Source organism: Vulpes vulpes, chromosome 1 (genome assembly GCF_048418805.1).
Source record: "Vulpes vulpes isolate BD-2025 chromosome 1, VulVul3, whole genome shotgun sequence".
NCBI classification, from domain to species: domain Eukaryota; kingdom Metazoa; phylum Chordata; class Mammalia; order Carnivora; family Canidae; genus Vulpes; species Vulpes vulpes.
In genome coordinates this window covers 129,958,128-129,975,883 of record NC_132780.1, presented here as the reverse complement: position 1 = coordinate 129,975,883, position 17,756 = coordinate 129,958,128, and the positions used below count along the sequence as shown (strand labels likewise).

At 53.6% G+C, this 17,756-nt stretch overlaps 1 protein-coding gene and 1 non-coding gene across 7 annotated transcripts; both read right to left on the bottom strand.

Moving 5' to 3' along the window:
* Positions 1-96: 96 nt before the first annotated feature.
* PRRC2A (proline rich coiled-coil 2A) lies at positions 97-15,784 on the bottom strand. 6 transcript variants are annotated; one of them, XM_072727473.1, is made up of 32 exons: positions 15,567-15,784; positions 13,372-13,546; positions 12,696-12,873; positions 12,234-12,333; positions 12,066-12,138; positions 11,607-11,750; positions 11,300-11,451; positions 11,065-11,144; positions 10,785-10,927; positions 10,393-10,483; positions 10,082-10,298; positions 9,201-9,675; positions 8,604-8,794; positions 8,048-8,345; positions 7,395-7,605; positions 6,569-7,191; positions 5,329-6,232; positions 4,689-4,963; positions 4,355-4,485; positions 4,019-4,148; positions 3,836-3,921; positions 3,440-3,673; positions 3,160-3,300; positions 2,965-3,036; positions 2,680-2,847; positions 2,400-2,482; positions 2,023-2,233; positions 1,831-1,929; positions 1,479-1,691; positions 1,267-1,361; positions 1,077-1,167; positions 97-957 (listed from the first exon to the last, which is right to left on the bottom strand). In XM_072727473.1, exons 2-32 carry the CDS (start codon positions 13,481-13,483, stop codon positions 817-819), a joined length of 6,162 nt encoding a protein of 2,053 aa, XP_072583574.1. In that variant the 5' UTR covers positions 13,484-13,546; positions 15,567-15,784; the 3' UTR covers positions 97-816. The 6 variants fall into 6 exon arrangements, with proteins under 6 accessions (XP_072583574.1, XP_025846199.2, XP_025846198.2 ...); XM_072727472.1 differs by having other exon boundaries at positions 626-957; positions 1,831-1,932; XM_025990414.2 differs by having other exon boundaries at positions 5,329-7,191.
* On the bottom strand, positions 13,057-13,187 carry LOC112913840 (small nucleolar RNA SNORA38). The gene has a single exon (XR_003233755.1). It is a non-coding gene; the product is annotated as a small nucleolar RNA SNORA38 (small nucleolar RNA).
* Positions 15,785-17,756: the final 1,972 nt, after the last annotated feature.

Sequence of the window (17,756 nt, the reverse complement as noted above, 5' to 3'; positions counted from 1 at the left end):
AAGCTACACTAAGGCCAGGTCATATGCTTCACAGCTTCCGCTGGGACCTCTTGGAACACTCACTCAGGGACATAGCAGGCCCTGGGACTCTACCACTTTTTTTTTTTTTTTTTAAGATTTTATTTATTCATGAGAGACACAGAGAGGCAGTGACACAGGTAGAGGGAGAAGCAGACTCCATGCCAGAAGCCTGATGTGGGACTCGATCCTGGGACTCCAGGATCACACCCTGGGCCAAAGGCAGGCACTAAACCACTGAGCCACCCAGGGATCTCCGGGACTCTACCACCTTGCTGGACAAACCAGACACTGGTTGACAATCCAGTGGGATTTTTTCTACCCTTGAGATAAACACCAGAGCCCCAGACACATGACAGACCTGTGGCACCAGCCTAGCCACCAGCTACAGACTGGTAGCCAGCAGACCTCACTCAATGGCGTAAGAATCATTCACCAGTGAAGGCCAGCTCTAATTCCCAGCCCGTGAGACTTCAACATACAAGAGAACAGATTTGAGACAGCTTGTTAAAACATCACTGGGGGGAGTAAATTCCCTAAAAACTCTACAGATCCCTGGGCACTATACTGCCAGAAGAGATAGAAAACCAACCCATCCCCAAAATCATTCCAGAAATTTTTTTTAATCCTTTTATTACTCTTTTTTAACAAACGGCCCCAGGGATAGGGGACCAGGGGAGGGGGGTGGAGGGGAAGCAAGGCCCCAGCCCCACAACCCCTCCCCACCCACCCCATTCCCCCTTATATATTTATAATCTATATACAAGCCCCGGGGGGTGGGGGGCAAGGGGAACTCCCTCAGCGGGATGGGGGCAATCCAGGCTCCTTGTCCCCTCGGGACCCAGGCTCCTCTGCCCGTCGGGAAGGCCCCTCTCGAGAAGGTGGCCCCGTCCGCTCCCAGGGCTTCGGCATCCAGCGCAGGGCATCCGGTGGAGAGGCCTGGGGAACAGGCACATGTGCAAAAATAAGTCCTACTGGGATGCCAGGGATGGAAAGACAGGAATTCAGATGGTAACTCTTGGATTCAGACTTGGGGCCACAGGGGGTCTTTCCTTCACCTGCTGGTAGAGGTCGATGCGCTGGGTGCGGAAGACTCCACTGTAGGTAGAAGGCGGGGCCTTGAGACGGGAATTCAGGCCAGAGAAGGACCTAAAGGAGAAGGGTGTCTGAGGCAAGCCTAACCTGCTCCCTGGTCCCCTAAGAAAGCCATATGGATGGGTAATCTGCATCCCCACACCCTCCTCTTGCCTTCCAGATGGGGGAGTACGTGACGATCCAGGTCCTGCAAGGTTGCTGCTCAGTTTCCGATAATCCTGGAAGGGCTTTAGTTCCACTGGGTGCAGCTGAAAGAAAAAAAAAATTCATGAGCTTCCTGCCTTTCAACCCAATTGATCCTGAGATACTGAATCCCCACCCCTAGCTCTTGGGAGATCCCTAACACTTCAGTTCCTGTACCTTACCTCTGCTCGCCCCAAGCTAGGGGCGAAAGGTCTCGCAGGTGAAGGCAGCACCCGAGTAGCAGGAGCAGGTGGGGGTCGTACAGCCAGGCTGGGGGGCTGCAGAGCAGGGCCCACAGGTAACAGAGAAAGGGGCGGTGGGGCAGGAGGTGGCGCTGGTGGCAGGGAGCCAAAGTTCACCACAGGCAGCTGTGAGTCCACCATGGGTAGAAGCATCTACAATAAGAAATACAGGTGGTGAGAGGGGTGTCGAGGGCAGGAAAAAATATCAGAAAACCAAAAATACAATCAGACAAATAAACCAGAGATTAAATAGAGAAACAGAATGAAGGGTGAATGGCAGGACAAAAGTTACCTGCTGGGCAGGGGCCCCTGAGGGGAGGAAGCCACTTTGGCCACTGGGTTGCAGAGGAGTAGAATAAAAATCTGAAGGGGATGGCAGATCCTGGCGCACCTGCTGGGGACAACAGGGAGCAATGTCAACTGTCCCAAAAGCATTCCCCCGCCACCCCTAACCCCCGAAGCCCAGCACCTGCCCATCTCTCACCTGAAGCAAAGGTGGGTCGGGCAAAGGGCTGGGGCAGAAAGCTGGAGAGTACAGGAAGGAAGGTGGAGGGTACAGGATTCCTCCAGCTGGCAACTTCCCCAGCTCTGTTGCTTGCAGTGCAGAGAAATCCAAAAACTGGCCCTTGACAGCTACCCCAGAAAGCAGTGCTGAGGGGGGCGCTGGGCCCGGGGGGAGGTACAGGGGCTGTGATCTGAAGGGAGGCAAAATTTAGGTGCAGAGGAAGGAGTCAGGAAGCCAGAATCACTTACTCCTTTGTTCTGAGCTAAAAGTCTACCAGCTTCTGCTACCCCTGAAACAGGCCTCCCCACTGAAACACAGTTCATTTCCTTCTGAGATCCACAGGCATCCAATCTTACCTGTAAGGGTGAAGAGAGGGTGTCCCAGGACGAAAACCTCCATTGTTGGGATGTAACTGAGAGTCTATGGCTCCTCCCGAGACCTGTGGGAGGGGCAAGGCTGGAATAGCTCCAGTTTTTCTGGTCAAGAAAAGACTGCCCACCCCACCTACTTCAGTAAAAGCAAAAAGAAAAACAAAACCATAAATAATGTTTTACAACTACACAAATTGGAAGGTTGGATTTTGAAGGACAGCAGGCAGAAGGGGTTCATGGGATAGGGAGCAGGCAGGTCACTTACCTGGGAAACGGGAGGCCCGGGACTGCTATAGAAGACCTCTGGGTACAAGCGCTGGCCTGAGGAGCTGGGCTCTGGGCCACAGTGCCCAGAGCCCAGGTTCTTGGATTGTGGCTCAGCTGAGGCAGAAGCACTGGGGAGCAGCTCCCAGTCTCGGGATATGGGGATGGCCTGTAAAGAAGCCTGGTCAGAAGCAAAGTCAGCTTCCCTGACGTCCATCGAGGTCACACCCAGCCATCATCTCCATAACTGAAGACCTTTCCACCAAGCTCTCATTGTCCCACTCACCTCAGTGACTGATGCTGCTAGCTCCTTCTCTGCTTTTAAACTGTCTCCTACCACTAGGCGCAACTCTGAGTCCTGTGGTAGTGATGCAAAGGAGATCATTCTGTGGCTCAAGATGCATATCCTCCACATCCCACCTCCAATCCTTTCCTCCTCTCCACCCACCCCAAGGTGCTCAGATCCTGTCCATGCACACACCTTGTCACTGGTGCCAAACTGGACGGGGGGACCAGGTCGATGGGATGGCCGGAGGGAGCCAGACTCTGGGCCTCGGTCTGTACGTTGCAATCTTTCTGTGCCAATGGGGCCAGGGGGCAGAGGCTGCTCCCGGGGCAGCTCCTGGGTTGGGGAAATAAAGGAAATTTAGGCAAATGAAGGAATGTCCAGGACACACAAGAACAGGAAGGAGGAGAAAAACATAGGGCCAAATTCAGAGTTTCAAAAACATTCCTCTTTTATCTTTTTTTTTATTTTTTACCTTTCTGTCCCCATCATGGGGAGCAGGTGGCCGTCTCCTAGGAGGTTCAGAGGGTTCAGAGCCAGGTGGACCCTCACCAGGAACAGCATTCAGGGGTGAGGGGCCTCCAGGCCGCTTGGGAGGCCCCTCTGCTGCCCCCTTGAGTCCTCCATCAGGGGAACTTCGCTGGCTGCAGGGACCTGATGACACCTGAGAATCCCCACTCAGGTCCACCCCACTGTCAGACTGACTCATCTGAGAGGAGTGGAGAAGGAATTAGTTAAGTCAAGGTAGAAAGCACCCCAATACCTGACTGAGGTTTGACAAATAACACAACTACGTGACTACATAGCCCCAGACACCCAGAACAGGTGGAGAAGAATCCCAGCTCAGATACTCCCTCCCATCGTCACTTACTTCTGTTCCAGCCACGTCCTCGAAAGGGCTCAGGGGTTCCATCCAGGGCTCCAGGGAGCCAGGCCGGTAACTATTCCGGGTAGTGGCTGGGAAGAGGACCAGACAGCAGAAGTGAGAGACCATCCCGAGGCTGCCCTTTTGGTCCTCTGACAGAGCCCTTCCCCTGCTACCACTCCATCTTACCAGTATGTAAACGGTTCCAGATGTGGGGTGTCAGGGCCTCTGTCCCTGTATCTCTGCACTCTCCCTGAGGGCCTGGGCCCTCAGGCTTGGGGCCCAAGAAACCAGAGCTATGAGAAGGCGGCAAAGATTCCTAAAGGTGAGGAAGGCCAAAAACAAAACATGAATGAGGTGGGGGCCGGGGACTGGAAGAGCCTGAGCCAGAGTGAGGTGTGGGGCAAAAAGGGACTAATAACTGAGAATCTGGGGTGAGGACACAGAGACGAGAACAGGACAATGGAGAAAAGACAAAAAAGGACTATAGAGCAGTAAAGCACAACCTCAAGCTTCATCCCTCACCTCCTGCAGCAGCTCTGGTTTTCTGGGAGGCCGCTCCCGTCGTTTTGGGGGGAAGGGATTAACCCCGGCAGAGTCCCGGGGAGTCCCGCTCACTCCCCTCACCATCAGCCCTGGCTCCTCGAAGTGGGGGTCTGGGAAAAAGGCAGTATCTGTCAGCTTCTACTCTGCGCTACCACTGAGCCTAGCCTTTCCTGCTACTTGGCTCCCAATCCTTCCACCCTTGTCCAGTACAGACACCAAGCGTCAAGGTCCCCTGGCCAGACTCTTCCCCCTCTGCCACTGGACCTTCTTCGCTGGGGATGGAGACATTCCCGCCCTCAGCCCTCCAGCTTACCTGAACTAACGCTGTTGTTGTTAGCGGCCCTCTCAGGGTCATATCGGGTTGGGGGCCGAGTGGAGGGGCCTTGAGGGGTATGGGAAGGCCCAGGCTTGGGCCTTGGGTGCCCCACTGGTGCAGCTGCACTCCCCTGGCGGCTGCTGAGTTGGGCCAGAGCCTGTTGGATGCCAGCGGGGTTGCTGTGGATAACTTGGTCCAGGCGGAAGACAGCAGAACTGCTGGAGGGTGGAGGAGGCAGAGGAAGCCCTGGGGGCCGCTCCTCTGGAGGTCGGCTGAAGAAAATGGAACAGAGCTTTAGCTAGGATACTTCTGGAATTGTTAACTCCTTCCCTACCAGTCAATCTTATAACCCCTTCCTCTTGCCTGTTAAAACCCAGGTGTTTCCAACTACGTCTAATGAAATCCTTGTGCCTAGGGCTATACGGTGAAAAGCAAAGAACAGAAAAGACACAGTTGCTCCTGACTCAATCAATTGCTTTCCAGTTACTTTCCCTAGACACGGGTGTTCCGTGCCCAGCATCCCCTGTGCCCTCACATATCAAACTTCACCGCAATCAACTGAACCTTCCCTTCATGTTCTCTCCCCTCTTCCACTATTCCGCCTTAAAAATAAACTGAACAGCCCGTCCCTACCCACCTCCGGTTCTTGGGAGAGGGCCAGCTCCTCTTATCCCCTCGCCCTGGGCCGGTCCTTCCTCCAGGTCCCCCACCACCTCCTCCACTGCTGCTGCCACCACTGCCAGCTTTGTTGCCTGGGCCCGGGCGCCGGTTCTGCCTCTCCATGCCTGGCCGCTGACTTGAGAAGCTCCGCTTGCTCAAATCCTTGGCTCTCTGGCTCAGATCTCCACGGGACACGGTTGAAATGCCTGGTCCGGTTCCACCTCCGCTGCCCCCAGGAGTTCCCACGCCTTTGGGGGTCAGCAGTGCTGGTGGGGGAGCCTCCTTGTCCCCCCGGCGCTCACCGGCAAAGTCGCTGCTCTCTGATGCAGTCTCCCATTCCTCATTAGCTTGATCAGAGTTCTGGTTTGACAGATCAGGAGATTTGGCAGCTGCCCGGCGAGGGGGTGGGGGCACAGACACTGTTGTGTGTGTCTCCTCTGCTCCAGAGCCGGGGGCTGGAAGGGCTAGGGAAGAGGGCTTGCCCTCTGCCCCTCTGGCAGCATTCTCTCGTTCCTGTTTCAGCCTCCGGAACCGAGGCGGTTTGTCCTGCTGCTGAGCCCTCCCATGCCGCCTCCGTCGGGGTCGTTCTCCGTCTTCCACACCCATACCCATGTTGCTGCCTCCACTGCTGCCTCCCCGGGTCACGGGGGACAGACGCCCTGGGATCAGCTTCTCTTTCAAAGGCTCCTTATTTGGTGGCAAAGGAGCTGCTGGAGGCTTCTTGGGAGCCAGGGACTTGGTTGGAGGGCTCCAGCCTGGACAAATGGGTGGAGGGGGCCGCCCTCCCCCTCGCCCCCGGCGTGATGGCACTCCTCTGGGAGTGAAGACGCGCCCACCTCGAGCAGTCGAAAAGCGGGCTGGGGCTGGCGAAGGAGGGGCTCCTGATGGTGGAGGAGCAAGAGAGACTTGGGTGAGCACTCTTTCCTTGGTGGGGGGAGCTTCCTTGTCTGAGGGGGCCAGATCGCTCTCGTGGGTCTCACTGCCCGTTTCTGAACCCCGCTGTCGGCGCCGCTTGGGGATCTCTTCATACTCTGAACCCTCGCTTCGTGTCTCGCTGGCAGTGCGACCTCGAGGAGGATGGTTCAGTCCCCCTGCTCCACCTCCACGCCCATCATCTCCCCGGAACTCTCGGTAACTGCGGAACTCTCGGCTTCGGGCTCCCCGCCCCCGGCCCCCGTAAGTCCCCCGAAAGCCCCTCCCCCTGGCAAAATACTCGCCTCGGCCCCGGCCCCGACAAGAGGCAGGACCCACTCTTTCATAGGAGTAATCCCTCCGAAGCCTAGGGGCAGGGGAAAGATTCCCACTAGGTGGGGTCTCCTTGGGGATCCCCATCTTCCCCTTTGCCGTCTTGAGGAGCTCTGGCTTTGGAACCTTGGGGCTTTCATCACTCTGCTCCAGGGGCTTGGGAGACAGCTCTTCAGCTTTTGTAGGTGGTAGGGGTTTCTTTATAGGCCCAGCCCGGCGGGGAGGGGCCCCTGGTTCCTCTGGAGGGATCCCACGACGACTGCTGCCTGGGCGAGGGCCCCAGCGGGTCTCAGTGCGGCTCTCTCTGCGAGGTGGAGGGGGGCCTTGGCCTCCAACTCCTCGGGCAGGCTTTCGGCTGGCTTCTGTCCCCATCAGCTGTGGAGTCTCCTCCTTGGGGGTATCCTTTTTGGGTGGTGGAGCCTGTATCTTAGTGGCTTCATCACTGCCTGGGGGCCAGGGGAGTGGACGGGACCCTGGGGGAGTGGGTTCATCCAGAGGGAAGCGAGGGATTGGGGGCCCAGTGGCTCCATTCTCAGGAAAGCCTGGATAACTGGCCAGATAGGGTGGTGGGGGAGGTACTGGAGGGGTCTCACTCCTAAAAAGGGACACGCAAAAAAATGAAAATTAAGTATCGGAGAATGAGAAAAATCGGAACTAGGTAGAGAAAGAGAATACTATTACTACCCCGACACTCCTCTAATGTTTATTCCTGTCACCTCACCAATAATCCCAAGGTCCTCTTTTCCTAGCCCAAATCCTTTCACTGGCAATGCACCCACTTCCACTGCTCAGACTCACCGCATCCCCTTGTCATCCTCATCGGCAGCCTGGCGCAGTGGGGAGGTAAGCGGGCGGGGGTCAGTGGATGTGGTGGTGAAGACATCTCCTACCCAGGCCAACTTTGGATCCACTGGTGGGGTGCCCCGATCCCGTAAGAGGGGAGGTGCATGACGCTCAAATGGCTCTGAGTTTGAACCCCCACTGTCTGAGCGCTCTCGGGGAACTAAGCCTAAGAAAACAAGAGGGACGAGAAAGCTAGCCCTCTTCTATGTGATAGGCCATCCAGCTCAAAAAGCATCTCTCCCCCCATCTACTTCTGTTAGTCACGTCGACGTCCACTCCTCCAGCTTTTACTCCCTCCAAGTCTGGTCCTGACATGCTCCCCTGAAAGTGTTATCTGATCCACTCAGCTTCCCTATGAATGAATCGATGATCACTTCTTGGCCTTCTGTTTAAAATCAAGTGTATGAATGAATCAATGAATTGCCCCCCCCCCCCCAATAAATCTGGCCAATGAAAGCCCCCTTTTTTCCTTCCTAAGGCCATTCCTGAAACAAAGAGCAATCTCAGCAACATTAAGCACACACCCTCCCTCCTTACCCAGGGGCCCTTCGTCCACAGCAATTTCCTGGGACTGCAGCGTCCCCTACCCACCCCTCAAAGGCCCTTACCAGAGGGATGCACACCAGGAGGGTAGAAGTCCAGAGGGGGCCGGCCCTGGAGGAGCCGGGGATCCACATAAGGAGGTATCATCATCCAGCGGGGATCAAAGTTCATCGGGGGCATGGGTGGGGGCCGGCCCAAAGCACCTGGGTACAGAGCCTTGGGGGGCGGTGGCGGAGCCTGTGGAGCTGGCACAGCCCCCATGGTCACAGGCTGCGGTGGTGATGGTGGTACCGGAGCAGGTGGAGCAGAACCCTGTTGATGCTGCTGCCACTGCTGCTGTTGCTGCTGCTTCAAAAGCTGCTCCTGGGGAAAGACAACAGAGGCCATCAAAACCCTTGCCTTGCCCCTAACAGAAAAAACAAGCCCAGAAGCAACGTTAACACATAGACGTAACAAAGATCAGGACTTAAAAAAATAAAAAATAAAAGATCAGGACTAAATAAAAGCCAGGATGACACACTAGAGACAGTAATAGTAGAGGGATTCAAGCTGACACCTTACAACAGGTACACATGGAGCAGGGAGGGAAATAGCTCTTACCAAGGGAAAAAATGCTCTCACCTGCTGCTGTCGCTGGAACCGTGGCGGCAACGACTTCTGGTATTTGGGGTAGCCCAAGCCCTGGCTGGGGGGCTGTCGGGTGGGACCGACCCCATCACCTTTGGGTTCCACCTTTGGGGCAGGGGTCGTGGCAGGAGAGGGAACCTCTTCTGGTTGTTCAGAACCCTCTTTTGAGGATTGTTGTGGTTCAACTGCATCGACAAAAAGATAATCAGAGTGACCGAGTTTGTGGAGAGACCTGCCACAAAACACCTCCAGGCACTCAACTCTAGAGCACCCTCTCTAAAGATAAGCGCTTACTTCAAGAACCAATGATGATGGAGTGAACTTCCCAAAAAAACCACCAAAACAGACACTGTCTTCAGTCTCACTCCATGCTAACCTAATGGCAAGTGCTTCAGACCACTACTCATCCAGGAATGCAGATAGTAAAACCTTTCCCACCTTAGATACCCGCACGCACAAAGGGACTCCCTTTTTCTCTGCCACTGATAATCCAATAAACTGAAACAACTGCCTCCCATCCATACCACCTGCACCCTCAGCCCCAAGAGAAGAGATGTGACACCTGGTAGTACCCTATCCCCATCACCATACCTGGGCTGGCTTCGAAGCTGCCACTGCTGGCGCTACTGGTACTGCCACCACCACTCACCAGGGTGGGAGCTGGAGCCACACCTGGAGTGGGGGTGGATTGGAAAGGGGGGGACTGTGTCGGCTCTTCTGGTTCTTTCTCTGGTGTCGGGGCTGGTGCGGGTGGAGGAGCTGGAGGTGCAGAATTTTCTTTGGGGACTGCAGGTGGCTGAGCTGGGGCAGGAGCAGGAGCAGGTGGGACAGCAGGCTCTGCTTTGAGCCGCTTGTCAGGTGCCCCAAACTTCTCATCCAGTCGCTTGAGCTTTTCAGCGCAGGCTGCCCGGCGCTCCTCCTGCATGCGACGCTCTTCCTCTTCACGCCGGCGCCGGGCCCGCTCCACAGCCAAGGAGATCTCAGATGAAGATTGTTTTCGCCGCTGCCGCCAGGCCTCATCCTCATCTTCAGGTGCTAGGGGCTTGCAAGGAGGGCCCCCCCGATCCTGTCAATGGGCAGACCCGTCAGGGCCAGAGGTATCAGTCATCAAGTTTCTTATCTTTGTCACATACTGATCAACTGTCTCTAGCTGTAGGGGCAGGAACTGGCCTTGGGTTGGTGGCCTTTTTGGGTAGGGACCAACTTGTCCTATTCTTACTTCTTCGCTCCTTTCAGAGACCCAAATACCCAGGCCTCGTTTTTCCTCACTAGCATCCCAATTTCTTTTAACCCAGAATCCTCTAACACCAAAGAGGCTCCAAACCTTTTCAGAGATGCTCCACTGCTTTACACTTCCTGTAGCCCATTCCTGACCCTCCCTCCAGCTTTCTCAATTACTAGTGCTTCAACTTCTCAGCAGACACTCCTCTCCCACAACTGACCCTTCTCAACCCCTCATTGTAGACACTCACTGGGTAGTCCCCAGGGGGGCCCCAGTTCCCGGCGGGGCCCCGGTGAGGTGGGGGTGGGGGAGGCTTTGGGGCAGGAGGCCCCGGCTCTGTCTCTGGAGGCCGAGAGGTCTCTGCCCAGGCCGTCTTGGGAGGGGGCAGTTCGCTGCCGGGGGAGTTGCCCTTTTTGCCATCTGCTTCAGGGGGCCGTTCCTCACCAGCAGCTGATTGGGACTCCTTGCTGTGAGCAGACCAACAGTGGAATTAAAATCAGTTAGAAACCAGCTCCTTTAAGAGGGTATTACTTGCAAGAGAAACTGAGCCCCCTAACTCACTGGCCCTCAGCTCCCTCCTCATCAGAGTCTCGCCCGTCTTCCTCATCGCTGAACTTGAGCTTTTCAGTGTAGTCGACCTCTTCGTGGGCCCCTGTGGGGGGAAAGTGAAAACTGATAACCCAAGCATTCTGTTCTCCAATCTCATAACTTTTGGAACACAGGAAGGGGTCTAATATTACACAGTGCGATGCACTCCCAACACCAAACCCCTCTGAATGAAGCCACAGTGTGGGTCTTCTCATTCCCATACGTCAGTTCTTTACCAGAACTTGGCTTTCCGCAATGTGTCTGCCCTACCCTTCAGCGTCTCTTTTTCTCCCACACAATCCCCCGTTTATTCATCAGATTTTGCCTTTTGAAACCAAAACGTTTCATCCTTCATATGTACTAACCTGCCCAACCATCATCATTCTCCTGGTCCAACTGGTCAAACTCTTTGAGATTATCCTCTTTGAGAATCGAAGGCCGACCCACAGGCTCTACAAGGCGCATTGGCGGCCCTGAACCCCGAGGACCCCCCACACGGGGGAAACGGCTGTGTGTGAAAAGACAAATGGAGAGTAAAAGATGGCATGTTGTAGAACCACATACAGCCTCTAGGCTAGAAGACCATCTTCCTTCCTAAGAGGCTTCCCTTGTCTCCAACCACAAACCCAGACCTGGATTACTCACCTGGGCCCATCAGGAGTAGGGTATCGGTAAGGCCCCTGGGGTCCATAGGGCGGAGGAAACGGGAGATATGGGGGATACATCTGCAAAAAGGCCCAACAGTAGCTGCTTAGAGGGACAAATACGCAGCCAGCTCCCTAAACCTGTTAGCCTTCCTGTCCCCTTCAAAGGCTAAGTCCTAACTGCTAACTCTCCAGCTTCAAGGGCAACCACTCCAAAATAAGATATACACACTCACGAAGGGCGGCATCATTCCGCGGTAGGGAGGGAACTGGGGCGGGCCCGAAGGCTGTAGCGCCCCCCGGGGATCATGGCTGTGATGAAGTTTGGAGTCTGGGCCCTCCAGCTCATCAGTGCCACGCCCGCCTCCGTCCCTCCAAGTTGTAGAATCTGTATTTTGAAGAAGACAAAGAGGAACATAGCCAAAAATGATGAGGAACAAGGTGAATAAGCCAACACTTAGCTCTGAGGTGGACTAAGGTATTGTTCTGGGCAAAATATAACCACCCACCCCCCCATTCAACTCACAAATGGCAACCACTCACTTTGGGGGCGGAGGCTTGGTCCGGGCCCAGACGACTGTTCGGCAGACTCCCTTTCCTTGGCAGCCTTGTCCTGGTCGCCAGCCGCCTGCAGGGTCGGAAATTCCTCTCGAGAGAATCGTGACAGTAGGCTTGATGCCCTTCCACCTGTTGGCGTGCAGAATAGCAAACCAAAAAAAATCAAAAAATCACATTTACTGAGAAGATACTAAAAAACTGAAGGCTGGTCAGTACCAAATCATCAAATTCTTTTCAAACTCATGCACTATTACATTGTGTACACATTCCCCAAGAAACAAGGTCAGTCCTGGGATACCCCCTCACCCTCGCTTATGTGATCCATGAAACTGAACATGAGGACCAAAATTTAGCCAGAGGACTGAAAACACTTTCCTAAATTGAGTGAACACTCCTGCCTACCACAGTGGACAGAGCAAGCTCCCCAAGCAGCCCTGCACTCACCATCTCCATGTGCTCCATGGGTGACGCTGGCTTGTGCCCAAGACTTTACCCCGCTTGGAACCGAAGGAGTGTTCTGAGGAAGCAGAGAAATAATAAACAGCGATGTGGGTATTGGAACTACAAACCATTCTAGCCACCAGTCCTTTGATGCCATCCAGTTCCTCATACCTCGGGGGCTGCTGCGGGTCGTTTCTGTTGGTTGGAGGCAGGCGTCTGTGAAGCCGGCAGTGGCTGCGATTCCGGCGGCTGAGCGGTTGAGGCATCGGAACTAAGAGGATGGTAGAACAGAAAGATTATCTGGAACCTGAGATGCCTCCCCTACTTCTCCAATTGGTGGAGGACAGAAAGTAGACCCAAGCCCATGTGTTATTATTTGCAAGCACTTGTGACAAAATACTATAACCTAGTCAACCCCATACAGTGTCATCTGTTTGTTGTTCCCTTCCTTCTACCTGACACAAAGCTAAAAGTGTCATTCCTGAGACCTCTAATGGGAGCCCTCGCATTGCCAAGAAAGGAGCTTCCCTCAGTCTCTGGAGCTTAGGTGGCTGGGCTAGACTAGGCTCCGATCCATCCTGAAGTTCAAAGTTAAAATACTTATCACTCTGGGTCCCCCAGGCCTCTGTCTACCTCTTGGGGTCGGACTGCTCCTGTTTGCTTGCCCATCCTGTTCCGTCTTTCGGCACTAGTGAGACGTTGGGGTCATTGCCTTTGTTCTCAGCTTTCAGGCTTGGAAGGTTGGCTGGGGGTGGCATACGCCGGGCAATGGCAACTTTCCCGAGACTCTGCAGGCCATGGCGAGGGGCAACTGGAGAAAAGATGGGGAGGGTAAAAATACCCCAGGTGGGTGATCTGACAGTTTCCTACCCTAGGCCCCATTTATACCTCCTCAATATCGTTACCAACTTCTCTTAGAAACCACTCCTGCCTCTGTCCTCAGCAATCTCTGAAATTCCAGTGGAAACACTAAGATGCATTACACTTGATACTTCTCTGTTGGATGGTTCATCTTGAGCCTGCAGGGAGCAAGCTGGCCCCAGACTTCTCCAAGTCCACATTTCTTTGCCTCCAATTCTTACATGTCCAAAGACAAGGAACTACAGACATGCCTTTGTAGGAGGGTAACTGGTGTCCATCCAAAGCCCAATGTCCCCTATGGGACCCAAGATAAAGCTGGAAAGTCTTTAGTAATCCTCTAGTCTTCAGATACTTGTACCTCAACCGTTTCCCTTCAAAGAACTTTAAAATGTATGCCCCATTCATGCCCAGCCTTTGGGAATTAGGAACATCTTAGGAGGACCCTCACCAGCAGGTTTCTGGATCTCTAAGGACTTGCCCTTATATGTATCAAACAGGTTGAGCGAGGAATACTTCTTTCCATCCTTCCCCTTGGCAGTCGGCCCCGAGCGATCGGACATTGCGCTGGAAGCTCATTGAGTATGTTGGGTCCTGCAGGCACCTCCCCCAAAACGTGCCGGAGCCTGTGGGCCAGACACAAGGTGTTTCAGTCTCTGCTTCCTTTACTGACTCCAAGAGAAATCTAGATGCTCCTTTTCATTTTTCATTACAGACCCAAATATGTGGCCCCCTGTCTTTTCCTCTAGCCTAATTCAAACTCCCCAGTCCCTTATTTTTAATTTTTATTTATTTATGATAGTCACACACAGAGAGAGAGAGAGGCAGAGACACAGGCAGAGGGAGAAGCAGGCTCCATGCACCGGGAGCCCGACGTGGGATTCAATCCTGGGTCTCCAGGATCGGGCCAAAGGCAGGCGCTAAACCACTGTGCCACCCAGGTATCCCTCCCCAGTCCCTTAAAAGCAACTCCCACAGAGCCCAAATGCCATGGTTCCTCTTCCCCCCAGATACCTCTTGCCAAGGAAATCCACATAAAAAATCCAATATCCTCCTAGTAGTATACACTCTTTTTTGGTGCCAGTCTATAAAAAGTAGCTGCTGCTTCATTATCCCAAGTAATAATCCCTTCTCCCTCCACAAAAAACATTCCAGAGATATATGATAAAACATGGCAAGTCCCAGTCCCAGAGAAAACCAGAAAGAGGCATAGGAACTCCATCCTGCAAGGAACAGAGCTTTCAATTTCTGACTTATCAGACACCAGCTCCCTAACTGTGCCCTTTCCCAGCAGCCTCACTCCCATCTGGGGAGGTTTGCACGAAGGTATGCCAGGAGTTTAACGATTTTACGAGCTTGCTCAGTCAGACTGGGGGCTAGTGCCAGAAAATTCCTCATGGAATTGGGGCTCTATATACTTCCAAGCTATAGAACACCAAGTATTTGGAATAGTCACTCCATCTTTTCCCACTTGCCCCCATCCCAGCTCTTGGGAAAAAAAATCTGGTCTCCAAACGAAATAAACACTGGTGGGCTCTGGCTTACACTATGCAGATTTGAGAAAAACAATACATTATGGAGCCACCTCAAGCACACTGTAACCATGGGGCCAAAGCCAGAAACTACTTCATTTTCCTACCCTCAGTAAGAATGCCCATCAGCAGTCATTTCTTTCCCTACTATCCCTTCCTCCCTAAGCAGGCCGAACTCGTCAGTCGGTTCCTGAGTGACCAGGCATTCATTTATAGGAAGGAATGGTGTACAGGAAAGACATGGGTGGTGGTGTTAAATCCAGGCAGGCCCACGATAAAAAACTCGGTAAAATCAGGATGAAAACCAAGAACTTTAAAATAGGTAAGATGAAGGAATGGGGGTTGCCATGTAGGTGCTGAAAAGACTCCAATCTTTGGAGATAAATGTATGATGGAAAAGGTTAGGAAAATGGTGGAGTAACACTAATAAAAGATGACAACACGAAAGCAGGTGAGAAATAATACTCAACCAGAAATGGTAAAGAAAGATACAAAGCAAAGTAAGAAGGCAATGTCAAGAGACCCAAGAAAAAAAGGGGGGTTCAAATAGAGAAGAGAAAGGCAAATAAAAATAGGGAAAATAAAAAAGCAGAGAAAGGCTGAACAACGTAGAAAGCAACGATGTAGGATAAAAAGCAGGGTTTTAGGGTGGGAGTGACTCCAGGCGAAGAGGGGCGTCAAGAACGGGGAACCCGAGCACTGGGTGATGGGAGGGTGGCCCAACATGGAGGAAAGGAGACTCTCCGAGGATCGTCGGGCGCGGCCCACCAAAGAGTGGCGGCGAGGAAGGGGACCCACAGATTGGGGTGAAGAGGCTAACAGTGCAGCTAGGAGTGGGGAGCCAGGGGCCCAGGAGAGGGGTCGCCCCATGAACCCGGGAAGGCGGGTGGTTAGGGGCACGCCGCCACGGACTCCGGGTGAGGGGTTGGAGGTGCGGGTACCAAGCTGGGGTATCAGAGGGGGAGGGGCAGGCAGGCCCCGGCAGCAGGAGGACAAAATGGCGGCGGCTAATGGCAGCTTCTCCTCTCCCCCGGCCCGCCACCGCTGCCGCCGCCGCCACCGCCACCGCTCCCGCGCCGGAAAGGGGGGTTAGCACTCGGCTCCCCAGACTCACCTGGCCGGGTGCGCGGGGGTCGGGGACCGGGGCCTAGGGGCTCCCCGAGGTGGGATGGCGGTGGGGCGGGGGCGGATGGCGGCGGATGGCGCCGGGTTCGGCTCCTCCCGTCTCCCTCGCTCACTCCGCGGCTGGGCTCCGACTAACGGCCCATCCGGGCAACCGCCGCCCCCGGGAGCACCCCCCCCACCTCCCGCCTCCCTCGGCGCATGGCACGCCCCCTGATTTGCATAAAGGGCGGGGCACCATCTTCCCTAGCCTCCTTTACTTCGAGGGCTGTCCTTTTTTTTTTTTTTAAAAGCAAGGCGTGCGGAGCAGGCACAGGTTATTTGCATAAAGAGGAAGGACTTTCAGGCGCTAGGACGCCGGTTGGCTAAAGAGACAAGCCCCCGGCGTCAGCCGTTAAGAGGCGTAGAGGGGGCGGGAATGCAGTGCCGGTCGTCCCGGCGGTTAGGGCGCAGGATTTGCACGACGAATTGAGGAGGGGAAGGGGCGGGGCATACGTCGTGTGTTCGTGGAAAGATGAGAGCTGAGAGACGTAGGGACGCGGAGAGTGGAGGGAAACGATGCAAGGCTAGTAGTGCTTTCAGCGGAGTAGACGGAGCGAAAGCACCGGGCGGAAGGGAGTAGCAGCTGGGGGGCGGAGCTTACGTAACCAAGGAAGAGTCCCAACTCACGCGTCCTTTCGCGAGAAGTGAAAGCACGGAGAGGCGGGACCTTGTAGTTATTAAATCACGTCATGCAAATGAGGTGGCTAGACGGCCAATCCTAGGGCCCAGGGGCGTGGTCGTCGGCCCCGGGCTTCGGAGATCTTCTTTTGCTAGTTCTATTTATTTGCATAATACGTGCAAATCATTTGAACAAAGATAGGATTGGAACGACCTCTTAATCAACAAATCGGTAACCCATGAATAAGACACATTTAATTTTATAACAGTTTTCCTGAATATATTTGTATATCTGGTACTGTTGGCAGTTCGTATTCTCTTCACAATGGGTTTCATTCTACGAAATGTGCTAGTTCCCTCCTTTGTCTTCTGTTACTGTACCCCAATCAGACCTGCTACCCATTGCGCAGATGGTTCGGCAACTATGTTTCGAAGGCCCCGGAGATACCCGCAATATGTTATGGAAGTAGAGGAACAAAACCAGATCCTGCTTGGGGAGGTTCAGAGATGATTCTAGAAAAACGTGACTCTTACTAAGATATATGAATAACTAGTTAGGATTTAACCAAGTTTGAGGAGACGGTGCACAGCTCAGGCCTAGTGAAGTGGTGATGAGAGGCATGGTTTTAGGGTCCCGTGCCTAGGCTGGTGTGACTAGATTAAGAGACTGCCTGTCCGTTATGGAAAATGAGAGGAGAAAAATTAACAAGAATCAGATAAAGAATTTTATCTTGAGGCTTATTAAGATAGTTGAGATGACTTCAGTTCTTAAGCATTCAAAATCATTCCCTTTTCCCCTCTCCCTGGTCACCTACCACAGCAAAATTTCTTGCAAGAGTTATCCATAGTCACTGTCACCAATTTCCATCCTGTCATTCATTCTTTTTTTTTTTTAATTTTTATTTATTTATGATAGTCACACAGAGAGAGAGAGAGAGGCAGAGAGAGAAGCAGGCTCCATGCACCAGGAGCCCGACGTGGGATTCCATCCCGGGTCTCCAGGATCACGCCCTGGGCCAAAGGCAGGCGCTAAGCCGCTGCGCCACCCAGGGATCCCCTGTCAATTCATTCTTAAACCAACTCCAGTCGAACCTTCACCCCAATCTTTTACCACTTGTCTGTGGAGGATATCAGTCTCCTGACTTGAAATAGCATTCATGTGGTAATGACTCCCCACATGCATACCTTCACTGCAGACCTCTCTCCCAAACTCCAGACTTGGATACACAGCCATGTACTTGACACCTCCTCTTGGGTACCTAATAGATCATATCAAATTCAGTATGTCCAACACTGAACATTTCATCTCCAGACCTTCAAAACATTTTATTTTTAAAAAAGATTCATTCATGTTTGATAGAGAAAGAGGCAGAGACATAGGTAGAGGGAGAAGCAGGCTCTCCACAGGGAACCTGATGCAGGACTCGATAGATCCCAGGACCCTGGGATCACGACCTGAGCCAAAGGCAGATGCTCAACCACTGAGCCACCCAGCCATCCTGGCCCTCTGATTTTATTACTC